The sequence below is a fragment of the Mandrillus leucophaeus genome, unplaced genomic scaffold (assembly GCF_000951045.1).
Source record: "Mandrillus leucophaeus isolate KB7577 unplaced genomic scaffold, Mleu.le_1.0 Scaffold1297, whole genome shotgun sequence".
In the NCBI taxonomy this organism is placed as follows: Eukaryota; Metazoa; Chordata; class Mammalia; order Primates; family Cercopithecidae; genus Mandrillus; species Mandrillus leucophaeus.
This window is the reverse complement of record NW_012101251.1, coordinates 298,344-314,659: the sequence shown is the minus strand read 5'-3', so window position 1 is coordinate 314,659 and position 16,316 is coordinate 298,344. Positions and strand designations below refer to the sequence as shown.

General features: G+C 44.2%; 1 protein-coding gene across 1 annotated transcript in view; it reads right to left on the bottom strand.

The window, feature by feature from the left end:
- CSMD2 (CUB and Sushi multiple domains 2) overlaps nt 1-16,316 on the bottom strand; it is a 432,839-nt gene that overhangs the window by 148,163 nt on the left and 268,360 nt on the right. Inside the window, exon 24 of the mRNA XM_011972538.1 lies at nt 4,329-4,531. Within this exon, the coding sequence (XP_011827928.1) occupies nt 4,329-4,531 (203 nt within the window). The remainder of the gene's footprint in view (nt 1-4,328; nt 4,532-16,316) is intronic.

The window sequence follows — 16,316 nt, the reverse complement described above, 5'->3', positions numbered from 1 at the left end:
CTCCATGTGGCTCACGCTTGTAATCCTAGCACTTTGGGAAGTCAAGGCAGGAGGGTCACTTGAGGTCAGGAGCTGGAGACCAGCCTGAGCAACACAGCAAGACCCTGACTCTACAAAAAAATTAAAAAATTAGCTGGGTGTGGTGGTGGTTGCCTGTTGTCCTAGCTACTCTGGAGGCTGAGGTGGGAGGATCCTTTAAGCCCAGGAGTTTAAGGCTGCAGTGAGCTATGATCATGTCACTGCACTCGAGTGTGGGCGACAGAGTAAGATCTCATCTCACAAACAAACGAACAAACAAACACATAAACTCCATATATTCAATTGGAAGGGTTTGCAAAGGACTTTAGGAGTTGGCCTGCCTAAATGCTGAGCAGCGCTTGTGAGGTTACAGGACGTTACTGAAGTTAGGTCAAGATCATGCTCTCTCTTGCAATGGCAGACAACCAAGGATCCATCAGACTGAAACCATATTTGAAGAAAAGTCAGATATTTGTAGCAAGTGGGCAGAGAAGAGTTCAAAAATAGCTGAGATATATTAAAAATCCAAAATACTCAGGAATTTGGGAGATCTTCATATCTAGTATCTAACCTAGTTTAACATAGAGCAGGTGTTTTTAAGTGAATACTGAATGAATGCTAGATGGAAAGAATACATAAATAGAAGAATGAGTGGGTGAATGAATGAACAAATGTGGCATGAGAAAACACACCAGAGGAACAGGTGCAAGAGTTAGTCCAGAAAAAGGAATCTCAAGAGTTGGAACAACCCTGGCTGCCTCCACGGCCCAGAGCTAACAGCGGGGCCTGGTCCCAGTCCCCAGCTATGTCATCCCTCATAGACTGTGCTCAGCAGACTCTAGGGCAAGGAGGTTCTTGAAACCACAAGATAAATAATACTCATTTGATTGGAATGTCAGTTTTCTCAACATTTTAAGGAAAAACTACTTTTATACCAAAACAAAAGAATTTATTCTGGATTACAAGGTAAAATTCACATTAGTTTTTAAGCAAAAATGTGAAGCCTTAAAGATATTTTGTGCTTGCTACACCCTCCAGACCTCCTGGGGATACACACCCATCCTCTTCTGCTATCAGGAGGACGTCAATGGAAAAGTTTGAGAAGCAGCAGCCTAGGGCAACTGTATACACTGATATCACTAATTATAACCTCTAGGATTGTATACGAGTCTTGAGTTACACAATCTGATACCTTCTATTCAATAACACGTAAAGAAGCATACAGCAAACTATGGCCCACAGCCATATCTGGGCCTATGCCTATTTTTGTAAATAAAGTTTTACTGGAACACAGGCACACTCATTTGTTTACATATCAACATCTGACAGCTACTGAACTTATTTATAAAGTCAAACATGCATCAATCTTTTTCCTTCCCAGTTAAAATCAGACTTAGCTTTCATCTCTAGCTTTATAGTGCACTGTACACATGTAAATAATCTCCTAGAAGAAAAATAGCTCATTGTTCTGGCCATACTTGGAAGGATTATTTATATGGGAGGGAATAGAGTACAATGATTAAGAGCTTAGGTTTAAGACTCACACACATGGGTTTTGCTATTAACTGGATGACCTTGTATGAGAAGCCTCAGAGCCCACATCTGCAACATGGAGTAATAATGGTGCCCATACTGTAAGGGTCTTGTGAAAATTATAAGAGTTGATGTAGTGGAGAGCTTAATGTGGCACCTACTCAATAGATGGCTGCGATTATGCTTCCCGCTCACCTTTTTTTTTCTGTTCTCACTTTCTCTCTTTAATGCTCCTGAATTGGAGCTGCTTGGCGAAGCACCTGGGGAAAGGCTGGATCCACGTGGTACAGACAGGATGTTAGATGTTACACAGTCATGTTTACTTAATAAAGCCAAGCCTGCACTAATCGTCCCTGGCATTTCTGTACAATCCCCTGTCAAATACACACTATAAAGTTAACATGGGGTGAGACGTTCTCTCTTCCCTAGAGTAGTCCTGGTATTTGCTAACTGATGACAGCAACAGGGAAGGTGACCTTTCCCAAACCTTGGTTATGTCCATAACACTGGGCCATGCTGTCATGACCTTTCTGGAGCCCAAACTAGGTAGCTTTGACCATGCTACTCTGCCTAAGCAATGCTAAGGGCAGCTTGCCCAAGGAAACTCTTATATTAGAGAAAACCATCCATTCATGTGTTCATATCTTCATGTGCCCATTTGCTTACTAAGCAGTGAGTGGGCACCTATTGTATACATACACTATGAGAGAGTCGGGAGGCGTGGTATGACCCTGTCTTCTAAGAGCTTTTAGTGGGATGTCAAGTACGTGCCCAGCTTCAAGACGAGACAGAATGCCTGGTATTGACAATGTGCTGAATAAATAGAAGTAAAGTGCCGGGGTGCTGTGGGCTACAGCAATTTTACTCTGAATGGGGAGATTAGGAGGCAGTGGCATCTGAGATGAACCTTGAAGGATGAATAGGACTTCTAGGAGCTGGGCAGTGCATGGGAAAGCAGCCTGCATACAGCATAGGAGAGCACCCAGGGACTCTGTCCCACGTGGCTACACTGAGGACGCAGTGGAGGTCAGATAATGCAAATCTGTGAGGGAATTTGTCAGCATAATTATGGACTTTTTTTTTTATTTTTTTAAGCCGTACCCATCAGCTTGGGCACAGTTGGAGAAAATATGTCTGGTTTTAATTATGCATAATACTCCTTTCCCCAGAGAGTGGATTGAGCCATCTCTTTAGCATTCTACCCTCCTTACTGCTAGGAGATCCTTCCATTGCTTATCCCAGCAATTTCCCAAGTTTGTTCCACGAAACGTTAGTCTCTTGAGATGGCCTTGAAAAAAGTCATCCATGATGGAATATGTTTGGAAATTGTGACCTACCAGACATCTTTTGAATTTAAGTGCATTAGTATAGCAAACGTTCTCAGAGGTCCCATATTGCAGAACATTTCCTTAGGTCTGCATCAGCCTGAGCACCTCCCCAGCATCACTTGATCATGCAAACTTCTTTTTCCTTGCAATATCAATTAGTATTCCATGGAACTCTTAGGAATAGACAGAAAATGCTAGACTGGAAGCATGCATGAGTGTTAAATGAACAAATTAATAAGTATTAAGCAATGTGATGCCGGAGACTCTCATCTGCTCCCCACGCTGCTAAATGCTCATTTTCACGGAGATGACAGACGTAGAAGAAAAGAGCTAGAAGCAGGATTTGCAACTCTGTAACAATCTCAGTGGTGCCAGGGATATACCCCAACCACCCTTAGCTGATACACCAACTGGGAAAGAGCTCGGGGGCAAAGCCGTGGCACAGGTGCCATAAGAAATCGCTCTGGAATCACCATGGAAACTCCCCCCTCCCTCCCACCACACACACGGTGGAGTAAGGAGATGGTAATGAAGACAGCTGCTGTATAATAAACACGAGCAGAAACCGAGGCAGAGTCACTTGTTCAGGGAGAGGAATGATGGAAGAGGCACTTCAGAGGAGATGAGATGATGCATTCCAGGGAGAGGCAGGACCAGTCATATAAATTATCTCATACTGGGATTTGGATGTTTGAGCATTGGCCATTTTGGGTAGCTCTTTGTCATGCTCCTCCATAATTGGCTATTGCAGTGCCTAATTAATAAAACGTAGATGACTCATGTTGGCTTCCAGTCTTTGCTGAAACCTGCACTCAACTAAGAACCCGAGCGTGCAGCATGTCCCATCAGCTCATTCATAACCGTGCCCCAAGCCACCATCTACTTGTACCTCCTACATCCCTCTTCATTCCCTGCGCTTCAGTCACATGGGGTAGCCCTCCACTTCCGGAACCCACATTCCTGCATCTACACTTGTTCATGTGTTCTTTGCACCTAAGATGCCCTTTTCTCTGTTTTCCATGTAATAGGGATGCACAAGTCCTCTAAAGTCCATTTCAGTGGCACCTTTCCTTGTCATAGATGACTACTTGCTCCTTGAAACACTTTCTTTTCTTGAGTAACTTCTGCTTGTCCTTCGGGTCTGAGCTTGGACATCATCTTTTCTGGAACATCTTCCTTGATGCTCCAAGGTGACCATTATAGTCCGTATGTCTCCATCCAGATGCTTATCTATTTGCACGTAAGTGTCTATTAACCCACCCGTCTTCCCTACCAGAGTGAGCTCAGCACAGACATTTGAACAGGTGCTAACTATGTACCAGGCACATAGCAGATGCTCAATAACTATCCTTACATGGACTGAGGGGTGAAGGAAAGCGAGGGCCAGAGGGAGGTGGGTGCCATGTGTCAGGATATGTGGAGTGGGGCTGGCAGAGGGCACGCACAGACCTGAGAATTGAATGGCAAAGCCCTGCTTGCTGGTGAAGAAGTCAGTGCTGAACTGCAGGACGACCGAGTTGAAGGTGCTGTGCAGGTCCTTGGGCAGGGCTGGGCCACTCAGCTCCTTCAGCAGAACCCCGCTCTCCACAGGCCCATCCCAGATGCGCAGCACGTCGTGAACCTCCTCTGTGTCAAACACCAGGAAGTGTAGCCTGCATGGAGAGAAGAGGCAGCGGTCATCTGGGCTCAGCCCCTTCTTTCCAGGGGCTTCTGGTCAGAAGGTTGTAAACCTACGAAGCCTGGCCCTAAACCTACAAAGCCCTAAACCTATGAAGCCCAGCAGGAAGGGAGAGAAGGCAGCGTCTGGCAGCATCCTTATGATTTCACCAGGCCAGCTCCTCCCAATGGGGCCTCCAGCAATGGGTGCAAGAGTGAGAAGTGTAGCTTCTGTGCATCCTTTTCTTATTATGAGCTCCATGTTGCCATTGTCAGACTGCATCCCTGTCCTCAACCTTACATAGCCCACAGACCTCTCCCTGAGCCCATATTGTTACCATTCTAGGTTGGGAGGGGAATACTGAGAAGGCAGGATCTGGCTTGGACAAAGGATATAGGTAAAATAAATAATAATTGGGGCTAGAAGGCAGGGGGAACTGTGGAGTCTCTGAGAAGCTGGCCCAGCCACGGTGCAGGTAGGGGTGACCTCATACCTCGGTTTCCCAGAGCAGAACTCTGGGGATATTAGCTATATATAGGCCTGTCTTAGATAATCTCTGCAGACCTCAGGAGGCCAGATAGGGGTCTCCCTGTGTGGGGGTCTGCAGGACACAGACAGAGCTCTCAGATCAAGGGAGCTCAAGTAGTAACCTGAATTTTTCTGGAACCAAAGATTCCAACAGCCAAAGATATCTTGGCTACAAGCCTGTGTGATTCTCTCTCTTAATCCATTTTTTATTATTGTGGAACAATTTTAGACTTACAGAAAAGTTGCAAAGATAGTGCAGTGTTCCCATAGACCCTTCACCGTGTCTTCTATTGCTAACATCTTACATTTCCATGGTGCATTTGTCACGACTAAGAAAGCAATGTTGGCACACTTACTATGAACTACACTCCAGACTTTATTTGAATTTCACCAGTTTCTCCACTGATGTCTTTTTTTGTGTTTCAGGATCCAATCCATTTATCACTATCTCTTTTTAAAAACATCTTTTTAAATTTTAAAAATAAGACATACTCGAGGCAGAGAAAAGGCAAACAATATACAGATGTACTGAATTTAAAAAAAGTCTCTCTTTCACACAGCCAACCTGTTCTCCAGAGCTATTCAATTAATAGTAGGTTTGGTACATATGCTTGCAGAGCTTTTTTCAGTGAGCGCACATATACATTGTTCCCTCAAAATGAGACAATTTTATGTAGTTTTCCGTAACTTTCTTTCTTCATTTAATACTACATCATGGACAAAACATCACCCTCATTTTTTTTTTTCCCTGCAGAAACAGACATTGTTATATAACACAATTTCACATGAAACTGCAAGGAACATTCCCCTATTTACGTAGCTTTCTGCATTTCTGTGGATATTTCAGTTGACTTGCCAAAGTAATTCTGGGGGGAGAAGGGCATCTATTTAAAAATTTTAAAATAAATCCTGCTAAATAATCCTCTCAAGTGATTGTTTAAATTTATATTCTCACTAATCAGTATTGATGTTACTATTCTCTCTAAACTTCACCTCAACAGCATTAGATATTATAATGTTGTAAATATATTCTTTATGAAAATGCTCCCCCATCTGCTAGGCCACAATGGAATCTTGCTGGCAGTTTTGAGTTTAGATGATTTAGTAAGGTTGGGTATCTTTGCACATATTTACTGGGCACTTGTATCTTTCAAATTCTTGATCCATCTTAATTGATGGATGCAAACTTTTAAAATTCTACTTATATATTATGACTTTTATTTATCTTATATATTTTGATTTCTCTTTTATATGATATAGTTGTTGCTAATCTTTTCTCCTAGTGTCTGGTGACTTTTTCTCATTTAACTTTGGTTTGTGGTATCCATTTTGGTATAGAAGTGATTCATTTTATGTAATCAAATATGTTAATATTTTCCTTTAAGGATACTGGATGTCATGTTATGCTTGGGCAAATCTCTCCCCCACCCAATGATTCAAAAATAAACAAAACTTTAATCAAAACTTTAATACTTTCCTGGGACTTGTATAGTTTCTTTCTTTTTCTTTTCTTTTTTCTTTTGTTTTGTTTTGTTTTGTTTTGTTTTTTTTGAGACAGGGTATGTCTGTTACCCAGGTTGGAGTTCAGTGGTGCAATCATAGCTCACTACAACCTTCTGAGTAGCTGAGACCACAGGTACATGCCGCCATGTTTGACTAATTTTATTTTTTGTAGGGATGGGGTTTCTCTATGTTGCTCAGGTTGCTCTTGAATGCTGGGATTCAAGCAATCCTCCTGCCTCAGCCTCCAAAAGTCCTGGGATTACAGGTGTGAGCCACTGCGCCTGGCTAGTTTCATTTTTTGAGGCTAATAAGTTCATTGTTCTTCCAAATTGACACTCAATTGTCCCAACACCTATCTAAAGTAGCCTTTTCCACACTTTGCCTACCAAAACATCTGTTTACTCCCTCCGTAGCATCTACCAGTCTATCTTTAGTGTACTTATTTGTAGACCATGCTTCTCCCTAACTAGATCATAATTTTCATGAGTGTGGAACCAGGCCTTGCTTGCCTAGGATGTGTCTGACATTTTGGATGGTGCCCATGATGCCCATGGATGATGACACGCTCACAGCTGAAGAATCCTGATTCTTCCTACTGGTTTGAAATGCCCCCTTGGTTGTGGGCTGTTTCTGGACTCTTCTCTCAATTCCAGTGGTCTCTCCTTTCCCTATACTAGAATCTACTTGTGGTACCAGGAATACAGCTACTCAGCTTACTTGGGTTTCCATATTCTCAAATTTTGATTTTTTTACCTAAAACTTACTAATTCCCCAAATTTACTCTTTTAGATGAACTTTATGGTTACCAAGTCCCAAAAAATGTGATTGAGATTTTGATTGGAATTATACACACATTGATTAATTTGGAGATAACTGATATCTTTGTGTTACTAATTTTCCCCTGACAGGAACATTGTAGATAACTTAGTTTACGTACTTTGCAAAGTTTTATGTTTTTCATCTTTGTTATGGTTTTCTTCTTTGCACACCTCTTGTTAAATTTCCTCTTTGACAGTCCATAAGTTTATGGTTTTGGTTCTATTGTGAATGAGATTTAATGTTTAGTTACGTTTTCTAGTTATTTATTGTCAGATATATATGTGTATATATATATGTGTGTGTGTGTGTTTCTTACTTTCAGTCACTAGTTAGTACTCTTAGAAACCAAGAGAATCTCTTGGATTTCCTAGGTGGAATCTTTTATAGATATAGGAAAGGATTCCTCAAAACCCGGACCTGTGTGAGGCTAGGGCCCCACATTTGATAGAAAAGAGGGAGAAGGAGATCCCTAGGACAGAGCACAAACATGCATACTCACTGCTGTGCCAGGCTGCCCCCTGTCTTCTCTGCTTTCTCTGCAGTGATCAATGCACTGTGAAATCGGCAGCCAAGAGGAGACCAAGTGCCAGCCGTGTGGTGTGGCTGTACGTGCTCTCAGAAAAGAGGTTGCTGTGGGCCACACTCATCAGGGAAGGCAAAAGGAAATGAGACCTGAAGTTTGGGTGGCGTGAAAGGAGAGTGCTTTCTTTGGATTTAATAACATGAGATAAGATCCGGAGGCAGAAGGTGAAGCTGTCCGGGAAGAAAGGCAACTCCATACTTGAGTTCAGGTGGTATCAGGATGCCATAGAGAATACAGCTGGATTGTGAGAGGGAAGAGAACGAGAGTCTCAAAATTAGCTATGGGAGTTTGGGCTTTATCGTGCTCTAGTTAGAGACTGACTCTAGAGGCCATGTGAAATCCTGAGGGTGAACAACTGAATGAATGAGTGAGTGAATCAATGAATGAATAAATGAAACCCCAGTCTGACAGGAAGCTGAGAAAAGCAAGAATATGGGGACTAAATAGACATGAAAGAAAATGTGTTTCCATAACAACCACTGTGTATAAGGCACTTTCACATTAGCCCATGGAGTCCATGCAAGCATCTTTATTTTGTAGGTAGGACTAGTCTCATCTTTAACAATGAGAATCCTAAGGCTCTGAGAGGGTGGGTAACTTGCCCAAGGTCATGGGCTGGTTAGACAGTAAGCTGGAATTGCTATTATTTAATACTAATCCAGGTCAGACCTTAGTGCTTCTACTCTTTCTCCTGACAATGCTGCCCACATCTCTAGGAGGAAGAGGTTGTGGTTGAGAGCTAGGCAGGGGCTGGAGAGGCTCTATCAGTCATCAACAGTTTACATGTGAGTCATACATAAGCTGATATGAATTAAAAATGCCAGTTCATTGCATTCGGCTTAGCTGATCTGATAAACAGACAAAGTGAAAGGCTTGGCACTGATGTTGTGGAGAGGAGTGCAGAAGAGGGGAGGAGGAGGCGGGGTTCTCTGTGTGCACAAACAATGCAAGTTGGCAACGGAAAGGACAGAGGCTCAAGTTCAAGCCCCTTTCGGCACTCGTTCACTTAAGCTCCTCCCATATGCGGGGTGCTGCAGTATAACAGTGAAGATGACAGACAGGGTGCCATTCCCCGGGAGCTTCTGGAGATGGGCAATAACCCCCCAGACACAAACTCACTCAAAAATTATCAGCTGTGTCCAGCACAGGGCAGGACATGGCAGAGTGCTGAGGCAGAGTATCCACTTCAGACAGAGTGGCCGGAGAAGACCTTCTAAGGAGGTGGCATTTAAGCAAGATGCCAAGCCATGTGGACAGCAGGCGGGGCGAGAGGTGGGAGGAAGCCTGTGGTGAATAAAGGACAGTATGTGCAAAGGCCCCAATGGAAAGGCCATGGAGGCTGACGCTGGGCCAGGAGAGGCAGGCAGGGTCAGGGCTGGCGGGACTCTGTGGTGGGGGGAAGATGTTCGGCGTGCACTATAGGAGCTGAGGGAAGTCACTGGTATATTTTAAGCTGAGATCTGACAGGTTCCGATTTACATTTTAAGATCACTCTTGGTGCCTGGGTAAGAAAAGATTGACAAGGGCAAGAGTGGATGCAGGGAAATTAGCTAGGGGCTGCCACAGGGGGCCAGTGACCCCTTTTATTATAAACCTCTGATGGTCACCAGTAAAGACTTGGTTTGCCAAACCCAACAACATTTATTAAGACTCTTATTGAATACTTTTCTCATCTTATAGAAATCAGAGTCTATAAATGCTAATGAGCAGTTCTGATCAATAGAGAGAATTCCAGGCCATACCAGACATTGGGGTTTGTGTGAGCAGCTCCCCCGTAGGTGAACACTGGGTCTTCTTCTGACTTTTGATATCCTGAAAAAAGTTTTCGGCCCCCTCCCCCTTGCACTGTGCCCCCAGGTAGGAGAAACTGAAGTGGGGGAAAGAGGTGAAAAGATCTGCCTTCCTATTGATGACCTGCTTGTCTGCGTGCGCGTTTCTTTGGGCCACAAACACAAAACAGGCCATTTCCAGGGAAGAGGAATGAAGCACGTTGCATGTCAAGTTCTGTGTTGAGAGCTGCAGAAATGTGCAAGGCTCCGCGTTTGTCCTGGAGGAAACTTATTGAAGGAGACACCCAAAACATAATAATATATGCCATAGGTGCTAAAGAGTGGGATAAATAAGATGCCATCAAAATAACCGGAGGAGAAAAAGAGCTAAATGTTTGTAGAAAATCTACTATGTGCCAACTGCTTTATGTACATTGCCGAGTATCCTCATAACACCTTGCAGTTGAGAGTGAATTCTCACTATTTTGCTGTGGAAGAACTGAAGTTCCAAGGGATTAACAGAGGCAACTAGCAAGGGTCAGAGGTGGTATTCAAACCATGTCTGGCACCAAAGGACTTTCTTTTACACCATCTTCTTCTTTTAATTTGAAGAGGCAAGGAAAGCTTCAAGGAGGCAGTGTCTTTGAAAGAGTTTTGAAGAAAGGAAAGTGTGGAGAAACTGAGGGAGAGGAAGATGGCAAAAGAGGGAAAAGCACATTCAGAGGCATCGAAAGTGTAACTGGCCTTCTGGGATCCAGTTTCCCTCCCATCCTTTCAATCCACCATTTCCATCAGGACCAGGGTGATCTTTCTGAACCGCTCCTCTGACCCAGTCTCTCCTCCTTGTCTATAGGATAAAGTCAGACTTCCGAGGGGACACACCAAGTCCCTCCTGGGCTGCCCCAGTTGCCTTCTCCCGTTCTTCTCACCCTTTACTGATTTCCTTCTTATTCTCTTGCTTCAGAGCCTTCTCTCTGCCTGGAAGTTCCCCCTGCACATGCCCGCATGCCACCTGTAGTGGGTTGACTTGTGTCCCCCAAAAGGATATGCTCAAGTCCTTACCCCTGGTACCTGTGACTTTGATCTTATTTGGAAATATAATCAGATGTGATCAAGTTATGACAAGAAGGGCATACTGGATTACGGTGGGTCCTAAATCCAATGACTGATATCATGATAAGAGAAAAGAGAGGGAGATTTGGATACAGAGACATGAGGGAGACACAGGGAAGGAGATCATGTGATGGAGGCACAGATAGAAGTAATGTGTCTGCAAGACAAGGAATGCCAAGGGTTCCTGGCAACCACCAGAAGCTACGAGAGACATGAGACAGATTCTTCCCCAGCATTTCCAGAGGGACCTTGGCCCGCTGAGAACATGATTTTGGACTTCTAGCCTCTAGAACTGTGAACAAAAGACATTTCTGTTATCTTAAGCTATTCAGTTTGTTGCAGCAGCCCTAGTAAATTCTTCTACCCACTGACTGATGTGTACTGGTAGGTGCCTCACATCTAGTGGGCAGCTTTTCCACAGGCTTCTCCTCATCCTCCCCATCCCTGCAGTCTGGAGAGATGCTCCCTCCACAGGCTCCTGCTCTATCAGAGTCATCTGTTGACTTCCCTGTCTTGCTGAATCCCTTAACTCTTGTGCCAGTGTCACATTCACTTCTATATCTCCGGTACCCAGCATGCGGCCTGACCCGTACTAGCCCCTTGGTGAATGTTGTTTGATTGAATTGATGAATGAAAGAATGGCTCACCAGCTTTCAGGGACCCCTGTGGTTCATCCAAACTCACCCACTGTCCTTGCCAAGCATCTGTCACTCTACAAGAGGCAACTCAAACAAATCCTATATACTAAGGAAGATACTTCCTATTTCTCTGGAAGTTTTGAGCTCTTCCTTCACCACTCACATCCAGCCCCTTGGATCTTACAGCTGTATCTTTGGTGCTCTACACTACCAAAGACATAGAATCTAGCCACACAGAACCTGGGCCAGAGCTCGCTGCTGAGTCTAAACCTGGGAGAAACTGGGATACTGCAACCACAGTCTCACACTTTTTAAATTCAGCCCTGTAGGTTCCCTGAGCCTATAGTGATACTGATAGTCATACTTTAAATCTATAAATAGTTTAAGTACAAGGCACTGGTGATTCAGATAGGAATATGGCATGCTTCCACCCCCTGCCTGTGGTACAATCTACAGTAAAGGTATGTAGAGAGAAGGTCCCTAACTTAGGTCAGGGAGATGAGACCAGGCCTCCTGGGACAGGTAACTACTGAGCTGAGTCTTGATATCTTTATAAGAGAAAAGAGAGATGAGAGATTAACAGGATGAGTCCAGATGAAGGGAGTGGGTGAGGAGGGTGAGAAGGGGACAGAATGTGGGCAGAGAAAAGAGGGTATGCAAAGATACAGATGGGATGTAGAGGTTGGCCCACCCAGGAAATGACAAGCTCTTCAGGAAGACAAAGCATGAGGTGCGGGTGGCTGAGAGCTGAAGCGGTGGCTCAGGGAATGGTGATAATGTCCAAGCTGCAGAGAAGCGCGGAAGTCATAGTCCCCATTCTCCTAGTGAGAGCAGTTTCCCTGGTGCTGGGGCAGTGCTGAGGGCAGTGAGCGAGGGGTTCCACCAAAGAAGGGCTTTTGAGTTGGTCTCCTAAGTCTGGTATCTGGTTTACCTGGGTTGCATCTTGGGCACTCATGATAATCTGCAGTCTAACTCCAGCAAGTATGCCACCTCAGGTAGCTGGGTCTCACTGGGCTCCTGGTTCTCCCTCCCATTCTTTGGTGGGGCTGCCCTGAAGTTCTGCTTGTCCTGCGGGGGCTGGATATTGACTTCATTGCTGATTGCAGGGACATCCTGGGATGTGCAGATATTCCTGTTCAAGTCTGAGATCTCCACATGCCTTTCCTCATGGTGTTTTCAGAGTTCCACCTCCCACTGCAACACCCACCCTCCCCGCTACCAACTAACAGCAGGCCCTAGCTAAGGGTGCACCCACCTGGCCCTCACTCCCTTACCTCTTCCCACCAGCCCCCTCTGAGACTCCACTGTGCTTTGTTGAGGCTAGTGTAAGGTTCATGACACTCAGCTTCAGCAACAGGAGATTTTCTACCAGAGCCTAGATCTGAGAAGTTGGGAGGACAGTGGATTCTCACTGCAGGGGCCTGTCCCTCTCAAGTGCTGTCCACAGGCAAAACTTGCTTCTGGGATTATGGTCCTCAGTTCTTTTAGTCTGAAGGAAACTTGGACACACTAGGTATTTAAAAAAAAAAAAAAAAGATTCCCACCTCCCTGGTTATAGGCAGTTTATCTCTATCCCATTGCAAATTGGAAAGGCATGCAAAAATGAGAAAAGAAAAAAAATTCATGGCACCTTGACATGTTGATTTTACTTGCCTTCTGACTGGGCCCCAGAATATGAAAGGGCTTTGGATGCTCCTAACCAACAGCCACCACCGCAGGAACACAATAAACCCTTCACTGATGTGAGTCACGATGGTGGATCTTTACATTAGGGGAAAATGGCACGTGAATGAACAGCTGCTGCAGGGGAAAGGGGGTCAGAAATCACTCCTGTCCCCACATGAGAATGCAGCTGAAATTATCCTTGGTGACATTGGAAAGGGCAATAAGAAAATAATACTTGTTTTATCAAATGCCCCCCTCTAAGCTGCCCGAGCTGCAAACTAACAATTAAACCATGATCATAATAGCAGACAATAATAATTAAGTACCATGCTATCCAAAGAGCAAAAACTGAGAAGACAGCCCAAAGCCCAAATCCAGCGTTGGTGTCTAGAGCAAAATAAAAGGCTTTTCTCTTCAGGGACCAGCTGGCATTCAAAAGAAATAAAAGATTCTTTGGTTATTTTCTAAAGTGGAAAAATAAAACTGGGCTTCAGGTCACTGAAAACGCCGCAGAATGTTCCAGGGTAGTGACTGGTGTCTTGGACTTAGGCTGTAACCTTGTGCTTCCCTCTAACGTGCTGGGCGACCTCCGGCCAGCTGCCCTCTCTTCCTCATCAGCCTGTAGCCAGAGGCTCTGAGACTGCCTATCACTAGACAGAGTCCAGAGTCTGCCCTGTCGGTGTCAGGGATTCTGTGAGGGGCCAATGTATCTTTGTCCTTGGAAGAAATGTTTCCATAAAGTAAAAACACTGGTTGTGGAGCCAAAGACCTGGGTTCAAATTGTAGTTCTTTTTTTTTTTTCCCTTGCTCTGTCGCCAGGTTGGAGTGCAGTGGTGCCATCTCGGCTCACTGCAATCTCCGCCTCTTGGGTTCAAGCTATTCTTCTGCCTCAGCCTCCCGAGTAGCTGGGATTACAGGTGCATGCCACCTCACCCAGCTAATTTTTGTATTTTTAGTAGAGACGGGGTTTCACCATGTTGGCCAGGATGGTCTCAATCTCCTGACCTTGTGATTCGCCTGCCTCGGCCTCCCAAAGTGTTGGGATTACAGGCGTGAGCCACTGCGCCGGCCTCAAATACTAGTTCTGAGAGAGTTAATTTGGTGACCGTGCAGAGCCTCAGTTTACCCCATGTAAAATGGCTGTAATTTCAATCTATCAAGCAGCATTGCTAAGAGTATTATCATAAATGAAATCACATATAAAGCGTCTAGCACATAGTATTAAAAATCATCAAATGGTAAAATCACCTAAAATAATTCCATTTTTGTTCAATTTATTATATTTTTTACTTGACTAAGAGAGATGTGCTAAAGTTTCCTATAAGGATTGTCAATTTCTCCTCATATTTCTGACAGATTTTGCTTTATGTTTTCTCATTAGGTTACTTAGTGCAGAAAGATTCACGACTGTTAGCATTATTGTGGACCATGCATTTGATCATATGAAAGCATTCCCTGTGTCTCTTTTAATGTTACTTAACCTTGAATTTTATCTTTTTTTTTTTTTAAAGAAAAGCAATATTGTGATCCCTGCTTTTTACTTCCATGTGTTCTCATGCTATTCTTTTGTCCCAACCTTTTATTTTTGAAATTTTGTTGTTCTGTTTAGCAGCATTCTTTTAAATTTTATCCAACCCAAGAATCTTTGCCTTGCAATATGAATGTTTCCCAGCTCATAGCTCCTTACAGCTCCTGCTTTCCCTGCCACAGGTCAGTCAGTAGTTGCTCTACACGTTACCGTATTGGCTTCCTTTCCCTGTGCACCATCATCTTGGGGCCTCTCTCTGGGAGCCTGTGTTTGCTCCCTCTGCAGACCCTTTGCTCAGCATCTGAGTTTTGCACTCTGCTGAGGCACCTGACCTTAGTTCTTTGCCGATCCTTCAGAGAAGCCTCAGATGATAGCACTTTTGTGCTCTGGGCCTTATATCCGGTCACCCTCCCAGTCTCCTGCCCATCCTGAGCTCCTGTAACCTTGATCTGCTCCAGAGGCTGCCTCCACTCCCCACATTCTCTTTTCTCTACATGAGGCCTGGAGCCTTGAATTACTTTGTGGGATAGATACCTCCAGCCCCGCCCAGGACCCTGTTCCCACTGCAGAGTGGCACTGGACTGTGAAGTGTGTGAAAAATTAACCTTTATTGTGAGATTTGGGGATTATCTGTTATTCAGTTAGCCATTACTGTTGGTAATAATACGAGCTTATTTCCACCATCCTGTTTTATGCTTTTTTGTTTTGTTTTGTTTTGAGACAGAATCTCACTCTGGCACCCAGGCTGGAGTGCAGTGGAGTCATCTCAGCCCACAATAAGCTCCGCCTCCCATGTTCAAGTGATTCTCGGGCCTCAGCCTCCTGAGTAGCTGGGACTACAGGTGCGTGTCACCATGCCCGGCTAATTTTTCTATTTTTAGTAGAGATGGGGTTTAAGCTGGGTTGACCACACTGGTCTCGAACTCCTGGCCTTAAGTGATTCACCTCCCTCAGCCTCCCAAAGTGCCGGGATTACAGGCATGAGACACCATGCCTGGCTGTGTTTTATGCTTTTGTTTATTATATTTTCTTGCTTTTTTGGGTTATATTTCTTAGTTTTTAAGTTTTCTTTATTGATTTGCAAAGTACACATTTTGTTTTAAATTCTATGGGTGGTTGTCTGTAAGCATTTTCAAAAGTACTCCTAAACTTGTATTTTCCCTAATCATCAAATTTAAGAAAAATAATATATTATACCATTTTACTTCTTCTTATGTAAGACAGTAAATCTTAAAAAGGTTTTACTTTTCCCTATGCCCTCCCCCAACCATCAAACCATTGACAATATAAGTAGGGATTACAGGCCCAAGTTATGCACAGTCTTTCATGGTCACCAATTCTTAGTACCAAGTAGTTTTTCTAAACATCTCAGTAGGCTAAAAATTATATGTCTGTATTAGCTTCCTATGGATGCTGTAACATATTACAACAAACTTGGTGGCTTAAAACAACAGAAATTTGGCCGGGCATGGTGGCTCATGCCTGTAATCCCAGCACTTTGGGAGGCCTGGGCAGGTGGATCACCTGAGGTCAGGAGTTCTAGACCAGCCTGACAAACATGGTGAAACCCCGTCTCTACTAAAAGTACAAAAATTAGCCGGGTGTGGTGGTGGGTGCCTTTAACCCCAGGTACT